At 40.8% G+C, this 16,604-nt stretch overlaps 1 protein-coding gene across 1 annotated transcript in view; it reads right to left on the reverse strand.

The window, feature by feature from the left end:
* The window catches only part of myo7bb (myosin VIIBb), an 88,360-nt gene that overhangs the window by 46,715 nt on the left and 25,041 nt on the right, over nucleotides 1–16,604 (reverse strand). The window contains exons 14-26 of the mRNA XM_060898234.1: nucleotides 12,015–12,205; nucleotides 11,799–11,939; nucleotides 10,546–10,704; nucleotides 10,349–10,441; nucleotides 10,041–10,135; nucleotides 8,966–9,050; nucleotides 8,662–8,880; nucleotides 8,031–8,237; nucleotides 4,941–5,201; nucleotides 4,713–4,865; nucleotides 4,523–4,597; nucleotides 1,762–1,892; nucleotides 1,532–1,658 (exon numbers count right to left, since the gene is read on the reverse strand). Of these exons, the coding sequence (XP_060754217.1) occupies nucleotides 1,532–1,658; nucleotides 1,762–1,892; nucleotides 4,523–4,597; nucleotides 4,713–4,865; nucleotides 4,941–5,201; nucleotides 8,031–8,237; nucleotides 8,662–8,880; nucleotides 8,966–9,050; nucleotides 10,041–10,135; nucleotides 10,349–10,441; nucleotides 10,546–10,704; nucleotides 11,799–11,939; nucleotides 12,015–12,205 (1,937 nt within the window). The remainder of the gene's footprint in view (nucleotides 1–1,531; nucleotides 1,659–1,761; nucleotides 1,893–4,522; nucleotides 4,598–4,712; nucleotides 4,866–4,940; nucleotides 5,202–8,030; nucleotides 8,238–8,661; nucleotides 8,881–8,965; nucleotides 9,051–10,040; nucleotides 10,136–10,348; nucleotides 10,442–10,545; nucleotides 10,705–11,798; nucleotides 11,940–12,014; nucleotides 12,206–16,604) is intronic.

A 16,604-nucleotide genomic window follows, 5' to 3' on the forward strand; every position in this document is an offset into this window, starting at 1 on the left:
GCCAATTCACTTTCTCGTACCAGGAGAGCTGAAAGGAACGAGTATTATTCCCTACCTTTTTCACCAAGTCAATTTGAGGCGTTGGCCTACCCTGCTCTTTAATTTTAATTTTTTCCTCGAAAGGAAGACTGGCAAATGGCTTCGCCAAAATTAAATCAGCAATGCTTGGCATCCGTGCGCAGCTTTCTTGCTAGCTGACTAGCCCCCTCAAGTTCAGTCACTCAAATAAACAAAATTTCTGGAACTAAGATAGCAAACTTGACAACACTATATTTACACTTTATTTACAATGAAAATATATACAAACTCAAAAAGCTGGTAGAAACCGTATGTAATGAATGAAATCGAAATGTAAGCCGATCTCTTACAATATGCCACAGCACTTGCGAATCCGCATGGGACTGAACTGATGTTGCCAGATACTGCTGACGTTATCCAGCCCAAAATATGTTCAAAACCCGCCAAAATGCACTTAAAACCGCCCAATCTGGCAACACTGTGCTGCCTGTCTATAGTTGAAACGAGCTTTCAATCAAAGAAAATATCCGGCCGCTTTCACCAATCACTAGTCTCCTCGCGGAAAGCTTTGCCATGTCCCTCCCATGTGAGGCTGGGAGTCCGTAGGCGGGCGTTTTCGCAGTATTTGTCCAATAACCGTCTTGCATTTTGAGATTGAAAAGCGCATAGCTCCCAAATGCCGTTGAAGTCCATTGAGGCTGGGAGTCCGTGAGACTCCGTGGGCGGGCATTTTCGCAGTATTTGTCCAATAATCGTCTTGCATTTTGAGATTGACAAGCACATAGCTCTCAATCCACTGAGGCTGGGCTGCATCGCGCTGTCACGAGGGGGAAAAACTCATGCGCACATTAGGCGAACTGGGGAAAGTTATAACGGAATGATTTCACACTGTAGTGGGTTGAGCACATATATTTCTATGATTCTGGATCTGAAATAGCAATGTTATAAGGTCGGCTATAACATAAGCCTAGCGCAATTCATCCTACACGATGTTCGTCATTTTTAGAGGAGGCTGAGCCTCCCTCGTTGTCTTAGAGCAATCGCCTGTGAGTCACACCATAATAAATGTGGTGGTGTTGTTTCTGGCACATGGCATGCAGCATCAAAGAAAGGAATAAATATGCATCATTACCGCGATGTGTAGTTCATTATTGGGTTCACAATAATGTCACAAGACAATGCAGTGATTTATTGAGGTGAAAAACACGACACGACACAATCCAATGGTTCCTTCATGGTGCTGTAATATTATTATTCTATTCAGGGGGATTTTGTGTCCTTGTGAATATTTTGCTCATAAACTCATCAGGAACTCCACTTTTAGGCACTGACTAAATATCTCTCTAAAACTATAGGGTTAATTAAAAAGTATAGAGTCCTTTGGAACACAACAACAATCATAGAGCACTATAGAGTGCCTTTAGAGAATAGAACTGCACAGAATAAAGTGCAACTACAGACAGAGTAGAATAAAATAAAGCGTAGTGTGTACGATCGTTCAGCGTGTTCTTACTTTCGTCAGGAGCTCAGTTGGATGGAAAATCCCGAGACAGAGCGAGAGAAGCATCCAGCCTTGTTTGCAGCTCCTCTGGTTCTTATTCTTTGTCAGCTGCTTACAGATCTGACAGTAGATCTCATCTCTGAAACACACACAGTGAAAAGGTGAACAGATTTGTCTTACAAGATAAAAAAACAACAACAACAACAACATGTCTAAAAATAAAACATTCAAAGGTAATGTACCGAATGTGAGGTCTGCGTAAAGCATATCCTACAATGATGTGCAGTTTCTCCAAAGGGGTTAAGGGCTGATCCAAACTGGGTCCTTCTCCGATCAGAACATTGTCATCTTCGGCCGGATCTTCCGCAATCAGCTGCAAAACAGGAATTTAATCAACATTGAATCTTTTTTTTTTTTACAGTGTCATAACCCATTTTGCTGAGGTCCGTAAACCCCAGATTGGGAATTATATGGCTACAGTTCTGTGCAAAAGTCTTAGGCAGATGTAAACAAAAATGCTGTCGACTAAAAACGGCTTAAAAATAATGAAATTAAATGTTTCAACATTAAAAAAATACTATAAACAGTAATTAGTAAGCCATAATAAATGAGCATCTTGCAGAACCAGCTACAGTTCTTCTGGACACTTTGACTGTCATATTCGCGTCTTCATTCTGCACCAAAACCCAGCAGCCTTCATTATGTTTTCCTTTTTAACCTTCATCCTACCAAGTGGGGTCCATCTGGACCCCGCACCTATATGTTTGTTTGCCATTTTAAAAATATGTGGCATACTGCCTCACCGTTTTATGAATTTGTCGGAATTTATGTCTTAATTAAAACACTAAAGCACCGGAAGATCAGCTTTTTGCATTGTGAAGGTATAATTAATTTGTTACTGGGGTCCAACCGGACCCCAGAGTAAAGTTTATCTGTCTTTCATTTTATAATTCAGTAGCACACTGAAAGTTAACTTCTTTTATTTCTTTTATGTTCCATAATGAAACTACCAAGGCATTCCTTCTTGGGGTCCGTGTGGACCCCACTGCTGCAATAAGCACAGGCTGCAAAACAAAAGCCCTAAATTATTTTACAATTACTTTTTTGTTTTAAATTCTGTAAGAAAAGACCTAAGTTGTAATCCAGAATGTTTTACAGCTGCATGAGCTGCAAAAATCATGTATATAATGCCAATTTTTTTTGTGGCGCTATAATTTGCTACATGTATGCTAGTTATTGCAATATTATTGCATTTATAATACATCATTGATATTCAGCCATAGTGGATTTTGTTCTTCAATAAAGTTATGTCTGTTTGCTGCATTGAATTGGTTCTTACTGCATTGATTTCAAGGTATTCCCTCCTGGGGTCCATACGGACCCCGCCTGGTAGTTTGTGTATGTAAAATTGGCTGGTAGGATGAAGGTTAAGTGTGTTCTTTATGCCTTGGGCCCTTTAGTGTATTGCTGTTATTAATACAAGATGTTCTGAACAAAACTTATCTGGTGATTTTGTCTTTATAAGCTTTAATTTTAAAGAAAAGTATTGGGGTCCAAACGGACCCCGCATGGTAAGATTAAGGTGTAAAATAGCATGGTAGGATGAGGGTTAATATGAAAGTGCTCTCTAATGGAATATGCTGCTCAGATAAAACATTTAATTTTGTGCGGGAAAAAATGAACATTTGGAACTCTAAAATATTTTTGTAATATTTTGACTCGATAATGTAGACGTCATCATGAAAAAATATATCCATGGGGCACCTTTTTGGGCAGCGTTGCTGGACAATTGCGCTTGGACACTTTCCCATTGAGATTGGGCAACATCATTTCTACCTGATCGTTTTGGGGCAACGTTTTAAGATCATTTAATCAGACTGATAGCTAGCAGCGAATCACATGACCACCTGAGAGCTTCTGAAATTTTCAACAAAGATGGCAGCATCTCAGTGGCAGTGGAGCAAAGAAAAAGAGAGAGAGACACACAACTTAGATCTTTTTATTCCGGTAAGTTGTTGTGTGTGAACCCAAAGTGGTGAATTTATCTCATCAAATGCTTAGAAAACCAACAGACATCTATTTTTATGCTCAAGTTGGAATTAAGACATTTATTAATTTTTTTTCAGCTAAGTGTAAACTGCTGTTAGCGCCGTAACCACCGCTCCATAGAGATTGAATGGGATTTAGCTAACTAGCGTTGGTTTTTGCTAACATAGTTAGCTGAAAGTTATCACTAGCTACCGTATGTAGGGATAACATTAGCTCTCTTGTATCAAGTTAAAAGTGATGGACAGCTGATGATTTTTTTTTTTTTGAGAGTTGCAATAGAGATTGTCGAACTTATCGTCTGAGCTAATTCACATCCAGAGCATGAGACTTGTGGAACCCGAGGGAGAAACAGTACAAATTTCAGGATCTAAAAAATAAAGAAAGCTTTTCAGGCGCTCTGCCACGCCCTTTTCCACCTCAGCAGCATCTCCTGCTCCATGTCCTTTTTATTTTTTGCTGAGATGAGAATTAAATGATGATGTTTTTGTGATCAGTTATTAGTTATAGCAGATGTGATTGAGGCGAGTAGCATTTTTAAAGAGATTTAAAAAGTGTTTATTATTAACAGAATAATGCGGTTATTTTGATTTATAAATGTTAAAATAATGGTAAATTTTGACCAGAGGACCTATTCAGTTTTGGTCCAGAAGTAATACTTACTTGAGTGAAATAAATAAAGGCTGAAGCCAAGACAAAAGTGACCGCTGCAAATGTTTCAGTGTCCATCTTTGCGGTGTCGGTCTCCCTGGCAACAGATCTGCTCTTACCTGATTGGTTGTTGCTAATTGTCTGTTACCCTAATTAGTTGCCCTGTGTCTCACCCGGTTGCCCGTTGTCGGTAACATTGCTCAAAAAGTTGCCCCGTGTATCATCACCTTAACACTTTTGCACAGGACTGTATATCTCATATAATACTACTGTAATACTATCAGATATTATGTATGAATATCTGACCTCTTCTAGAATGGCAGATTGCTTCCTCTTATTGTTGCTCAGTTTGTTCTGTTTTTGTTTCTTACGCAGGATTTTCTGTAGAAAACAAGGCTCAATTTATTACATCTCGTACACACTCCGTACAGCACAGGCGTTAAGACAAGCACCATCAAGCTATTAATGTACAAAAAAGTAGCTGGTGGATTTTCACCTGATCCAATCCGACGAAGTTACTGAGACGCCGGCTCTGGTTTTGGCCCAGGTGCTGCTTGATGAGCTCCGGGTTTAAAGACAAACGAGCCTGCCTCAGCTCGGGGATATCACCCATGAACCTCAAAATGATCCACCAGACAGTGAGACAGGCCTGCAGAGAGGAGGAGATATCAGAGGAGCAATGAGGAGAACAGGAATGATAAGAATAATAAAACACAATGCTCACCAGCGTGTCTCCTTCATCCTCATGGTAAAGCAGCGGGTGTTTCAGTCTCTGATGGATGTGTGTGTGAGTAGCAGAGTGCTGGAAATGCGTGGCAGAGAACTTTGCGAAAGAGAACTCATCATCATCATCATTATCATCCTCCTCCTCCTCTTCTTCCTTTTCTTTCTCTTCCTCAGGTTTGTTGTCACCTGTACTTGGAGTTACTACAATCTGCACGGGTTTCTCAGCCACTTTATCCTTCACTTCCACAGTTTGTTTTTGCTGTAAAAGTAAAACATTCTGCTAAACACACTACTAAATTTTGCATTTATGGGAACAATCATCTCATCTCATTATCTGTAGCCACTTTATCCTTCTACAGGGTCGCAGGCAAGCTGGAGCCTATCCCAGCTGACTACGGGTGAAAGGCGGGGTTCACCCTGGACAAGTCGCCAGGTCATCACAGGGCTGACACATAGACACAGACAACCATTCACACTCACATTCACACCTACGATCAATTTAGAGTCACCAGTTAACCTAACCTGCATGTCTTTGGACTGTGGGGGAAACCGGAGCACCCGGAGGAAACCCACGCGGACAACATGCAAACTCCGCACAGAACGGCCCTCGCTGGCCACGGGGCTCGAACCCGGACCTTCTTGCTGTGAGGCGACAGCACTAACCACTACACCACCGTGCCGCCCTTGGGAACAATCAAACCAATATATTCCATCGTCCATCATGTTGTTAGATTGTGGTTTGTATCAGTTTTATAATCATCCCTGTGAAGCATCCATGTTCTTTTGAAAGTAGGGGAAAGTGGAGAGACTTGGGACGGGGGAGACCTGGGTCAATTTGTATTCCCATCAATTAATTTCAACCAAATCAGGTTTTAGATGATATCAGAAGTTAGATGCTGCCCCTTAGAGTAACCAACTTCCTTTGGAGCCACAAAGCTGGACAATGCAGTAAGGTATGTGCAGTTATATTAGTTGTATTCAGTCACATGACTTTTGCTTATGAGTTTACTTCCGGTGAATGAAGTGGTGGTCAGACAAACCAAAGAGCTAGTGAAACCATCTCGAAATATTTTCACAGTTGAGAGACCAATGCACAGTCAAGATGGGATTAGATCCTTACATGCGATCAAAGAAGGATTTTTCCTATGAGTTGGAAAATTATCCATCTGTTGAGATCCCCGACATGTCAAACTACCTGGTGCTGCAGACATCGTTCTACACGGACACACAGATGAAAACCTGGAAGAGCATGGAGGAGTACAACTTTTTATATGTGGCTGGGTTAAAGATCTGGGGATCAGAACACTATAAGATAAATCCTGTATCATTTTTGCCCAGGTAAGGAGGAATTTTTGGGCTTTTGGACGTGTCTTTTCGATGGTTGCTTGGACACTACAGGTTTTAGTATCGGGTGTAAACAAACCACAGCCACTCAATTCTCAATCCTCCCTGCTCTTCTCTTTCAGCTAAATAATTCACAAAGATCCACAGAAACCCCGTTAAAGACCTGGGGATTGGTGAAACAGGACGGAGAAATTATCACGGCTCACTGTAACTGCACGGCCAGAGAAGCAGTTTCATGCTGTTAACTCGTGATTGCTTTTTTCTTGTGGTTTATGAATATAAAATAGTTTAAAAATGTTTGTTAAAAATGTGGGCGTGTCCCTGCATGAGGAAGTTTATTTCATTCCTTCGTGAGAATGGAACTGTTTTGTTGAGTCAAGTTTTGGGTAAACTGACATTTTTTTCTATCGCTGTACCAGCATTGTGTGTTCATACAGTTCATATGGGACAAGTTTTGATCATAAATAAAAATTACACATGCAGGATTAAGCGAGGGATTTTATTTTTGTTCCAAGTCTCCTCTCAACGTCTCAAAAACTAATGAAAGAAAAAGTGGATCCTGAAGGCCAGTACAGGTAGTTGTCGACTTACGACCTATGCGACTTACGACCGATCGACTTTACGACCGTCTGGTTATGACTGGCAAGTGTTTCCCAGCTGAGCTAGCTGAGCGTACGACAGTTTCCGCCCCAGCTCCCGACAGCGCCCCTCGCCGTGTACAACAGTTTCCGCCCCAGCTCTAGGCACATGCGCAGTCTCTCTCGCGCTCCCTCGTGCACTCCGTCATACAGTTTCCGCCCCAGTTCCTGGTTTATGAAACGAGCAAATCCTCCCGCCAGCCCGAGCGCTGCAACAGCTGATGATGACGTAGACGACCCACAGCCAAGCACCAGTGATGCCAGCGGTCACTAAGTTTTGTATTTTGCTATGTTTTACGTTTGTATTTTGGTATGTTTCAAACTAAAATGCTTTCTATTTTTCACACCTGTATTTTGTATTTTTTGTTTTGCACATATTAAACGAATTGTACTGTACGCAGTGTAGTACGCAGTGTTTGACTTAAACCAAATAATGAGCCAAGGTAATGAAATAAGAAAATGTTGATAAAATAAGACTTTAAGATGATTACAATATCATTACACATCACAATATACTTACGTTCATTTAACACAGGCCGACTTACGACCAGATCGGTTTACGACCGGTCAGTCGTAACCAAACGCAGTCGTAAGTCGACGACTACCTGTATATGTGACAAGCTGAGACACTAATGTTGTGGTAAGAGTGTATAATAAATACTCTCTAATGCAGTATGAATGTGACGCAGCCTGCAAAGAATTTCACACAATCCACAAAAGCTGAACACTCGTCCCAATTTTCCCAGCTCTCCCCTACTTTATTAATTAAACTTGCTTTTCTACTAATGCATTGACTTTTTACATTGTGAATGTGTGTAAAGTGTATTAAAGGCCGATTCACACCTGATGCATCACATCAATTCAGTTCAATCAATCATATGTGATACTGTCTATCAGTTCCTAAAGGTCCAGCAAAAGCAGTTTGTTGAATTTGATCGGATAAAGAAAGGTTGGAGACGTTGATCAGTGCAGCTATGAGGTTGAGCTGTGATCTATTGGCCATCAGATTCTGAAATCAGCTTTTATTATTTATGATTTTATTTTTCTAAGTGTTTCCTTGTTCCTGGTTCCTTGTTCTAAGTGTTTCCTTGTTCCAGTGATGTTACCTGTGTGCTGTTTTGTCTTGGCTCCTCCTGTTTTTCCGTCGAGGCTGGAAGGAATCCAAATATGTTTTCCACCATTTTCTCATCATGCTTGTCCTCATCTTGTTTATCTCCAGTCTCACTTGTGTGGTGATTGGTCTCGTTGTGCGTACGCTGGAGCTCCAGAGCTGCGAGTTCCTGTTCCTGACGCTCCTGGGCTGAGAAAAACGCCTGGAACAACACCAAGAGGAACCAAGATACAGAAATGACACTGCATTGTATACACAAGAAATTCCTTGCTAGCTACAGTAGCACTGTTGGTATAAAACACCAAACACATCCTGATTATGTACATTTCATTTCATTTCTGACTGAACTGTTCATGTAAAGTACAAAACAGACAGCCCAGCATTGCGTAGCAATAGTATTGGCACCCCTTCGATGAACACCAAATGTGTGTCTATTATGGAGACGACTGCTGACAATATACACCATTAACATATAATATAAAGATACTGATCATGTCCATTATGTTTATTTTACATAACGATACCCAATATGCATTTATGGTTGTGTAATTATCATGAACGCTTTGTGTGTGTGTGTGTGTGTGTGTGTGTGTGTGTGTGTGTGTGTGTGTGTGTGTAGACCTCACCTCATCTTTAAGACGTTTGAACTGTCTCCTGGCGAGCAGGCCTCTGATTTGGGCCTGCAGCAGTATGGCAGCATTTTGCTTGCGTTTCAGGCCTTTCTTGGCGAGGTAACAGCGCATGTGATTCTGCAGCATGACAGCAGCGGCTCGTTTGCGTCGATACTGCAGGAAGCCCTGCCTGGCGCGTACCACTGCCTGGAGACGCATCATACCCTGACGTAGCTGTCAGAGGAGAGAGGAATCCACTGTTAAAGACAATCTACTACATAGAAATGAAACATGAGTGATGCATGAAATGGTCACTTACTTTCAAAAACTTTTTCCGGTCTCTGCAAGCGCGCCAATTTTTCTGCACAGTCACAGCTGCACTTCTTTTCCTAATAAAATTCTTCCTACAGAGCAACACAAAACCACAGAGTTCCATTAACTGTAACTGTAAAGTGCAGTTAAAAAAGAAAATGTGATCAAATTCTGCTCAAACACCAGTAATCTCACTGATCCAGTTGAATTAGAGTTAGAGCTACATTCAAGTTAGAGGTGAGTTGGAGTTCAAGGTGAGTTAGAGCTGAATTCAAGTTAGAGTTGAATTTGAGTTGAATTAGAATAGAATTTGAGTTAGAGTTGAATGTGAGTTGGATTTGAGTTAGAGGTGAGTTAGAGTTGAATTAGTGTTGAATTCAAGTTAGAAATGAGTCAGAGTGCAATTCAAGTTCAAGCTGAATTAGAATCAGAGTAGAATTTGAGTTAGAGGTGAGATAGAATTGAATTCAAGTTGGAGTTGAATTCAAGTTTGAGTTTAATCTGAGTTAGAGGTGAATTACAGTTGAATTTGAGTTAAAGGTGAATTAGAGTTGAATTCGAGTTAGAGTGGAATTAGAGTTCAAGGTGAGATAGAGTTGAGTTTGAGTTGAATTCAAGTTAGAGGTGAGTTATAGTTAAATTTGAGTTAAAGGGGAGTTCAAGTTGAATTCAAGTTAAAGGTGTGTTAGAGTTGAATTCAAGTTAGAGGTGAGTTAGAGTTAAATTCGAATTCAAGTTGAACTGAGTTTGAGTTGAATTCAAGTTAGAGGTGAGTTACAGTTGAATTCGAGTTAAAGGTGAGTTAGAGTAATTTGAGTTAGAGTTGAATTTGAGTTAAAGGTGTGTCAGAGTTGAATTCAAGTTAGAGGTGAGTTAGAGTTAAATTTGAATTCAAGTTGAATTGAGTTTGAGTTGAATTCAAGTTAAAGGTGAGTTAGAGTAATTTGAGTTAGAGTTGAATTTGAGTTAAAGGTGTGTCAGAGTTGAATTCAAGTTAGAGGTGAATTCGAGTTGAATTTAAGTTAGAGGTGAGATAGTGTTGAATTCGAGTTGAGATAGAATTAGATTTAGAGTTGAGTTGCCTGTCTTTGTGGCCGAGCATCACTCTCTGGATGATGAGTGCTTTCCTGTTGAGCTCCTTCTCCCTCTGCAGCTCCAGAAACGAGTCGTGATGATCCTGAGGAGAGACGAAATGCAAACCAATGACCAGTCAACAGAAACTCAGCACGCAACACACACAAAAGAGCACAGACCTTCATTTATATCAAAAACAGCTACTGATATCAGAAACCTGAGCCAACAAAAATCAATTCTACATAGCATTGGAAATTAAACTTTTTAATTTTATTAATAATTAATTTAATTATATCTAATTTATCTAATACAGCACCTTGAGAAAGATCTTGGTTTTGCCGATCTTCCAGTCGTCTTGGCATTCAATGACCGCTCTGCAGATGGCGTTACAGCAGTCAGCCGCGGACTCCTGTCAAACACGCGTGCGCACACACACACACACACACACACCAGTTCAGCATTCACGACATACTGAAATAAACCCTACTTCCTGTTGAGGTGATGATTTCGGACCTTGCTCGGGTCGCAGTCGGTGGTCTTCAGTAAAACTCGATAGCGTCCCAGGAACTCCTTAAACTTGTGCTGGATTGGATATCCCAGTTTACGGACTTTGATGGTCTCCAGGATGCCAGAATAACTCAACTGTTGTATGCACAGCTCCCGATCGAACACCTGGACCAAACACACAGCACATTTGCAGACTTATGGTGCTGTGAATAAGTATTCACCCCCCTGGAGTTTTCTGACATTTTGTGCTGTTACACCCTCTGACTGAACTGAACGGTGGTTGTGCTTATATTTGAGCTTATACTATAATATAAATCTTACACACACACACACACACACACACACACACACACACACACACTATGGTCCATACAGAAGTACATCAACAGCTATGTTTATGACACCAATCAACAAACCCCAAGGCTAAAAGAAAAAAAAGACTTAAAGGATTTAAAGACAACATCAACTTAAACAGCTTGGATATAAAGATCAGTGTATTAGGCTCAAGAAACAATAAATGAGATCTTCTTGGAATATTACAACAAGAAATAAAAGACTAAGAATTAACTCTGCCTTATCAACAACATATCAACAAATCAATGACTTCCAGAGAGACAATAAAGAGATTGTGTAACACTTTAATTGCACACTGGTGGACTTCATTCATCTGATTATGTGGCTTCTGAAGGCAGATGTTTGTTAGCGAGCTAAAAAAAAAATGGTGGTTAGATCTGTGTTTAAAATGTTTAGTGTGTAAATCGAGCCTAATTTATTTCACTTTATCCTGCTGCTGTTTTTATTAATTTAGCCAGATAGTCATTTTAGTGATGCTTGCTGTAATACTTTTGAATAATTACAAAATATAAAAAGATTAAAAAAAAAAAAAAACTTTCATCAGTGCTTGTGTAATGAGTGATTATTTATGTTTTTGTTTGTTAATAATTTCACATTTTATTGTGGATTATTTATTTATTTAAATTTTTAGCCCAGTTTGACTAAACTATTTTTCATTTCAGCTTCAGGTTGCTTAAAAATAAATAAATAAATAAATAAATAAATAAACTCTTGTTTTGGAATTGTACTTTTAATTTGTCTTTCAAATCTTTTTATTTAATGTAATTATTATTAAATGGTGAAAATATATGCAATAAACTTCTTTAATTTTAAATACTTTAGCATTTTTTTTATCAAATTAGCCCAAGGGGTGTGAATACTTATGCAAGGCACTGAACAAGAATCAAGAACATCGAGGAATCTACCATGGAGAGCTTGCTGTCATTGGGTTTGAAGCATCGGATGAAGAAGGGCTGGCACAGAGACAGGGCCTTCATCAGAGAGTCCAGCGACTGTCTGAACTGACCACTCAGCGTGGAAATCTGTCGCCGCTGCTCATTCCCCTGCTGTAACAGTGACAGAACCAGAAGGTGTTGAGCTTCAGGAGTATGTCCCACAAGTCAAAGTGATGGTGATCAAACAGCACGTACCCGTGTGGGTTTCTTCTGCGTGATGATGATCCTATGGTGGTTGTTGTTGTTGTTGTTAACGGGTTTGCTTCGGCAGGTGTTCAGCTCCGTCTCAAAGATCTGCCTGAGCAGCTTGCTGGAGGATTTCTGGAACAGCATGATGATGTCCAAATTCAACATGTCTCGGTTCTTCTCCAGAAACCCTGAGCATTTGTGGGAGACAGAGTGACAGATGTTCAGATGTAAAGAGGTTAAATGTGTTGGGTGAAATCTCATAACTCAGAGTTTCTGACACACAAACAAAGAAAAGACCCTTCAGCTTGGGCTCCTCAACCCTGAGTTCAGCAAGTGATGTCAAATCAACATGGCTGCTCACAGAAAACAAAGGAGCACCTCTTAGCTTTAAATGACTCATACTGTATCTATACACAAGTATTAGCTTTAGATCAGACAACATACAGACATTCTCTTGTTAAATCTGTAACGCTGACTACATACACTCACCGACCACTTTATTAGGAACACCCACCCCTCCACCCGCTGTTTTCTACAGTTCTGTAATCAGCCAATCCCTCGACAGCAGCACGATGCATCAGATCACGCAGATACAAATCAAGAGCTTCAGTTAATGTTCACAATGTTCAAACATCAGAATGGGAACAATTGTGATCTCACAGTGAAGTGTGACTTTCTTTCACTGCGGTATGGGTGTTGGTTTGAGTATCCAAAAAACTGATGATCTCCTCCTGGGGTTTTCACACACAACAGTCTCTAGAGTTTACACAGAATGGTGCCAAAAACAAAAAACACTGAGTGAGTGAGCGACAGTTCTGTGGGTGGAAACAAACACTTTGTTGATAAGAGAGGGTCAGAGGGAAATGGACAGACTGGTTCGAGCTGCCAGGAAGGATATAGTAACTCGTATAATCACTCTTTACAACCGTGGTGAGCAGAAAAGCATCTCAGCAACAGAAAAGCAACAGCAGAAGAACACACTGGGTTCCACTCCTGCAGCCAAGAACAGCGATCTTAGAATCAACAAGAAGTTCCTCTTAAAGTGGCCGGTGAGTGTAGTTCACTGTTTTGAGGAGGAAAATACACATCACTCATCATCGTTAGCTGACTAGACTGATTCTAACCATTACATTACAGGCATTTAGCAGATGCTCTTATCCAGAGCGACGTATAACATACCCAGTGCAGCCTGGGGAGCAATTGAAGGTTATGTGCCTTGCTCAAGAGCACTTCAGCCATGCCTGCTGGTCCAGGGAATCAAACCAGTGACCTTTTGGTCCCAAAGCTGCTTCTCTAACCATGGCTTCCTCCAAAGGCAAACAAAGGTATCTATGAAAATTTAGTGTCGTAGAACTCAAGACCGGTCTCAAGACCACTTTCTGAAGGTCTCGGTCTTGTCTCAGAATTGACTGCATTTTTACTCGGTCTTGTCTCAGTCTCAGACACAGAGGACTCAGGATTTTATTTCAAGACTGATCAAGACCACAACTGTGGGGATTTCACAAAATCACCTGTTTATTGTCTGATTTATGTGTTAACATCGTTACTGTGATTGGATGTAAAATTTCCTGCTTCAAATGCGACCAATAACATGACTCATTGCTAATTCAAAATTTTTGCTACTGGTAACAGCTGACACCTCACCCCTCCCCCACCTCCCTTCACACCCACTGGTCTGGTCCTGGTCTTGACTCAGTCTTGCTGTGCCTTGGTCTTGGCTTTGACTTGATCTTGACCCCTCGAAGTCTTGGTCTTGTCTCAGTCTTGATACACTCTGGTCTAGGTCATGACTTGGTCTCAGTTTACAGTGTCTTGCAAAAGTATTCATCCCCCTTGGTGTTTGTCCTGTTTTGTCGCATTACAAGCTAGAATTAACATGGATTTTTGGGAGGTTAGCACCATTTGATTTACACAACACACCTACCACTTAAAGGGTGAAAAATGTTGTTTTATTGTGACACAAACAATAATGAAGATGAAAAAAACAGAAATCTGGAGTGTGCATAAGTATTCACCCCCTTTTGTATGAAACCCCTAAATAAGAGCTGGTCCAACCAATTCACATCATAAGTCACATAATTAGTTGATTACGATCCACCTGTGTGCAATCAAAGTGTCACATGATCTGTCACATGATGTCTGGATAAATCAACCTATTCTGGAAGGACCCTGACTCTGCAACACGACTAAGCAAGCAACATGAAAACCAAGGAGCCTCCAAACAGGTCAGAGACAAAGTTGTGGAGAAGTATAGATCAGGGCTTGGTTATAAAAAATATTCCAAACTTTGAGCTCCATAAAATCCATTATAGCAAAATGGAAAGAATATGGCACTACTACAAACCTGTCAAGAGAAGGCCCCGCCCACCAAAATTCACAGACCAGGCAAGGAGGGCATTAATCAGAAATGCAACAAAGACACCAACAATACCACTGAAGGAGCTGCAAAGATCCACAGCAGAGATGGGAGTATTTGTCCACAGGACCACTTTAAACCATACACTCCACAGAGTGGGGCTTTATGGAAGAGTGGCCAGAAAAAAAGTCACTGTTAAAAAAATGCTGAGTTTGCCCAACAGCATGTGGCAGACTCCCCAAACACATGGAAGAAAATTCTCTGGTCAAATGAGACTAAAATTTATGTTTTTGGCCATCATGGGAAATGCCATGTTTGGCACAAACCCATCACCCTGAGAACACCATTCCTCTAGTGAAGCATGGTGGTGGCATCATCATGCTGTGGGGATGTTTTTCATTTGTAGGGACAGGAAAGCTGGTCAGGACTGAAGGAAAGATGGACGATACTAAATACAGGGCAATCTGGAGGAAAACTTGTTTGAATCAGCCAGAGGTTTGAAACTGGGATGAAGGTTCACATTCCAGCAGGACAATGACCCTAAACATACTGCTAAAGCTACACTGGAGTGGTTTAAAGGAAACATTTAAATGTCTTGGAATGGCCTAATCAATGCCCAAACCTCAATCCAATTGAGAATCTGTGGCATAACTTGAAGATTGCTGTACACTAACACACCCCATCTAACTTGAAGGAGTTGGAGCAGTTTTGCCTTGAGGAATGGGCAAAAATCCCAGTGGCTAGATGTGCTAAGCTAATAGAGACATACCCCAAGAGACTTGCAGCTGTAATTGCAGCAAAAGGTGGCTCTACAAAGTACTGACTTTTTTGGGGGGGAGGGGGGGTGAATACCTATGCACACTCCAGAGTTCTGTTTTTTTATCTTAATTATTGTTTGCATCACAATAAAACAACAATTTTCACCTTTAAAGTTGTAGGCATGTTGTGTAAATCAGATGGTGCTAACCCTTGAAAAATCCATTTTAATTCCAGCTTGTAATGCAACAAAACAGAACAAACACCAAGGGGGATGAATACTTTTGCAAGACACTGTAGGTGGTCTTGACTACAACACTATGAAAATTAGATAATTCTGAGCTTCGACTTCCCACTTCCAAGTTAAGTCGAATGCAATGTAAATCCTTTGAGTGAGGAGCCAATCGTGGGAAGCATTATAATGAGTGAGAATAATCTGATGTTAAGAGACATCAAGAGTAATAAAAGATCAAGAATTAGATTCTTCATCCATCCATCCATCCATCATCTATAATGCTTATCCATCATGGTCATGGAGTCAATCTCAGCTGACTTCAGGTGAGAAACGGGATTTACCAATCTATCTCAGGGCTACACATAGTCGAACATCCATTCACACTTACATTCACAGCTATGGGTGATTTAGAGGAGCCAGTTGCTCTAATCCACACATCTTTGGACTTGAGAAGGAAACCCACACAGGTATGAGGAGAACATGTAAACTCAAGGTTTGAACCCAGAACCTTCTTACTGTGAGGCGACAGTGACAGTGTGTCGCCCAATTAGATTCTTCAATCATTCATCTCATCTCATTATCTCTAGCCGCTTTATCCTGTTCTACAGGGTCGCAGGCGAGCTGGAGCCTATCCCAGCTGACTATGGGTGAAAGGCGGGGTACACCCTGGACAAGTCGCCAGGTCATCACAGGGCTGACACATAGACACAGACAACCATTCACACTCACATTCACGCCTACGCTCAATTTAGAGTCACCAGTTAACCTAACCTGCATGTCTTTGGACTGTGGGGGAAACCGGAGCACCCGGAGGAAACCCACACGGACAACATGCAAACTCCACACAGAAAGGCCCTCGCTGGCCACGGGGCTCGAACCTGGACCTTCTTGCTGTGAGGCGACAGTGCTAACCACTACACCACCGTGCTGCCATTCTTCAATCAATAAAAATAAATAAATAAATAAATAAATAAATAAATAAATAAAGAAGACAATCACAGACCTGTCTCCATGATGCAGCACAGAAATGGGAAAAAGAAACAAATTTCAGAAGAAGAATGAAGGACAGAACAAACCACAGAGTACAAACAGAAACTTCTGGCCATTTACATGATTCCACTTGAAGAATCCCTACATTAAAAGCCTTTGTAAACCAGAGTCGTTGTTAGACACACTGTGGTGCATTAATGCCTATCACTTTAATGCACTATAGTAGTGCTGAGGTGTAAAACACTTCTCT

The sequence above is a fragment of the Neoarius graeffei genome, chromosome 17, assembly GCF_027579695.1.
Source record: "Neoarius graeffei isolate fNeoGra1 chromosome 17, fNeoGra1.pri, whole genome shotgun sequence".
Taxonomy (NCBI): domain Eukaryota; kingdom Metazoa; phylum Chordata; class Actinopteri; order Siluriformes; family Ariidae; genus Neoarius; species Neoarius graeffei.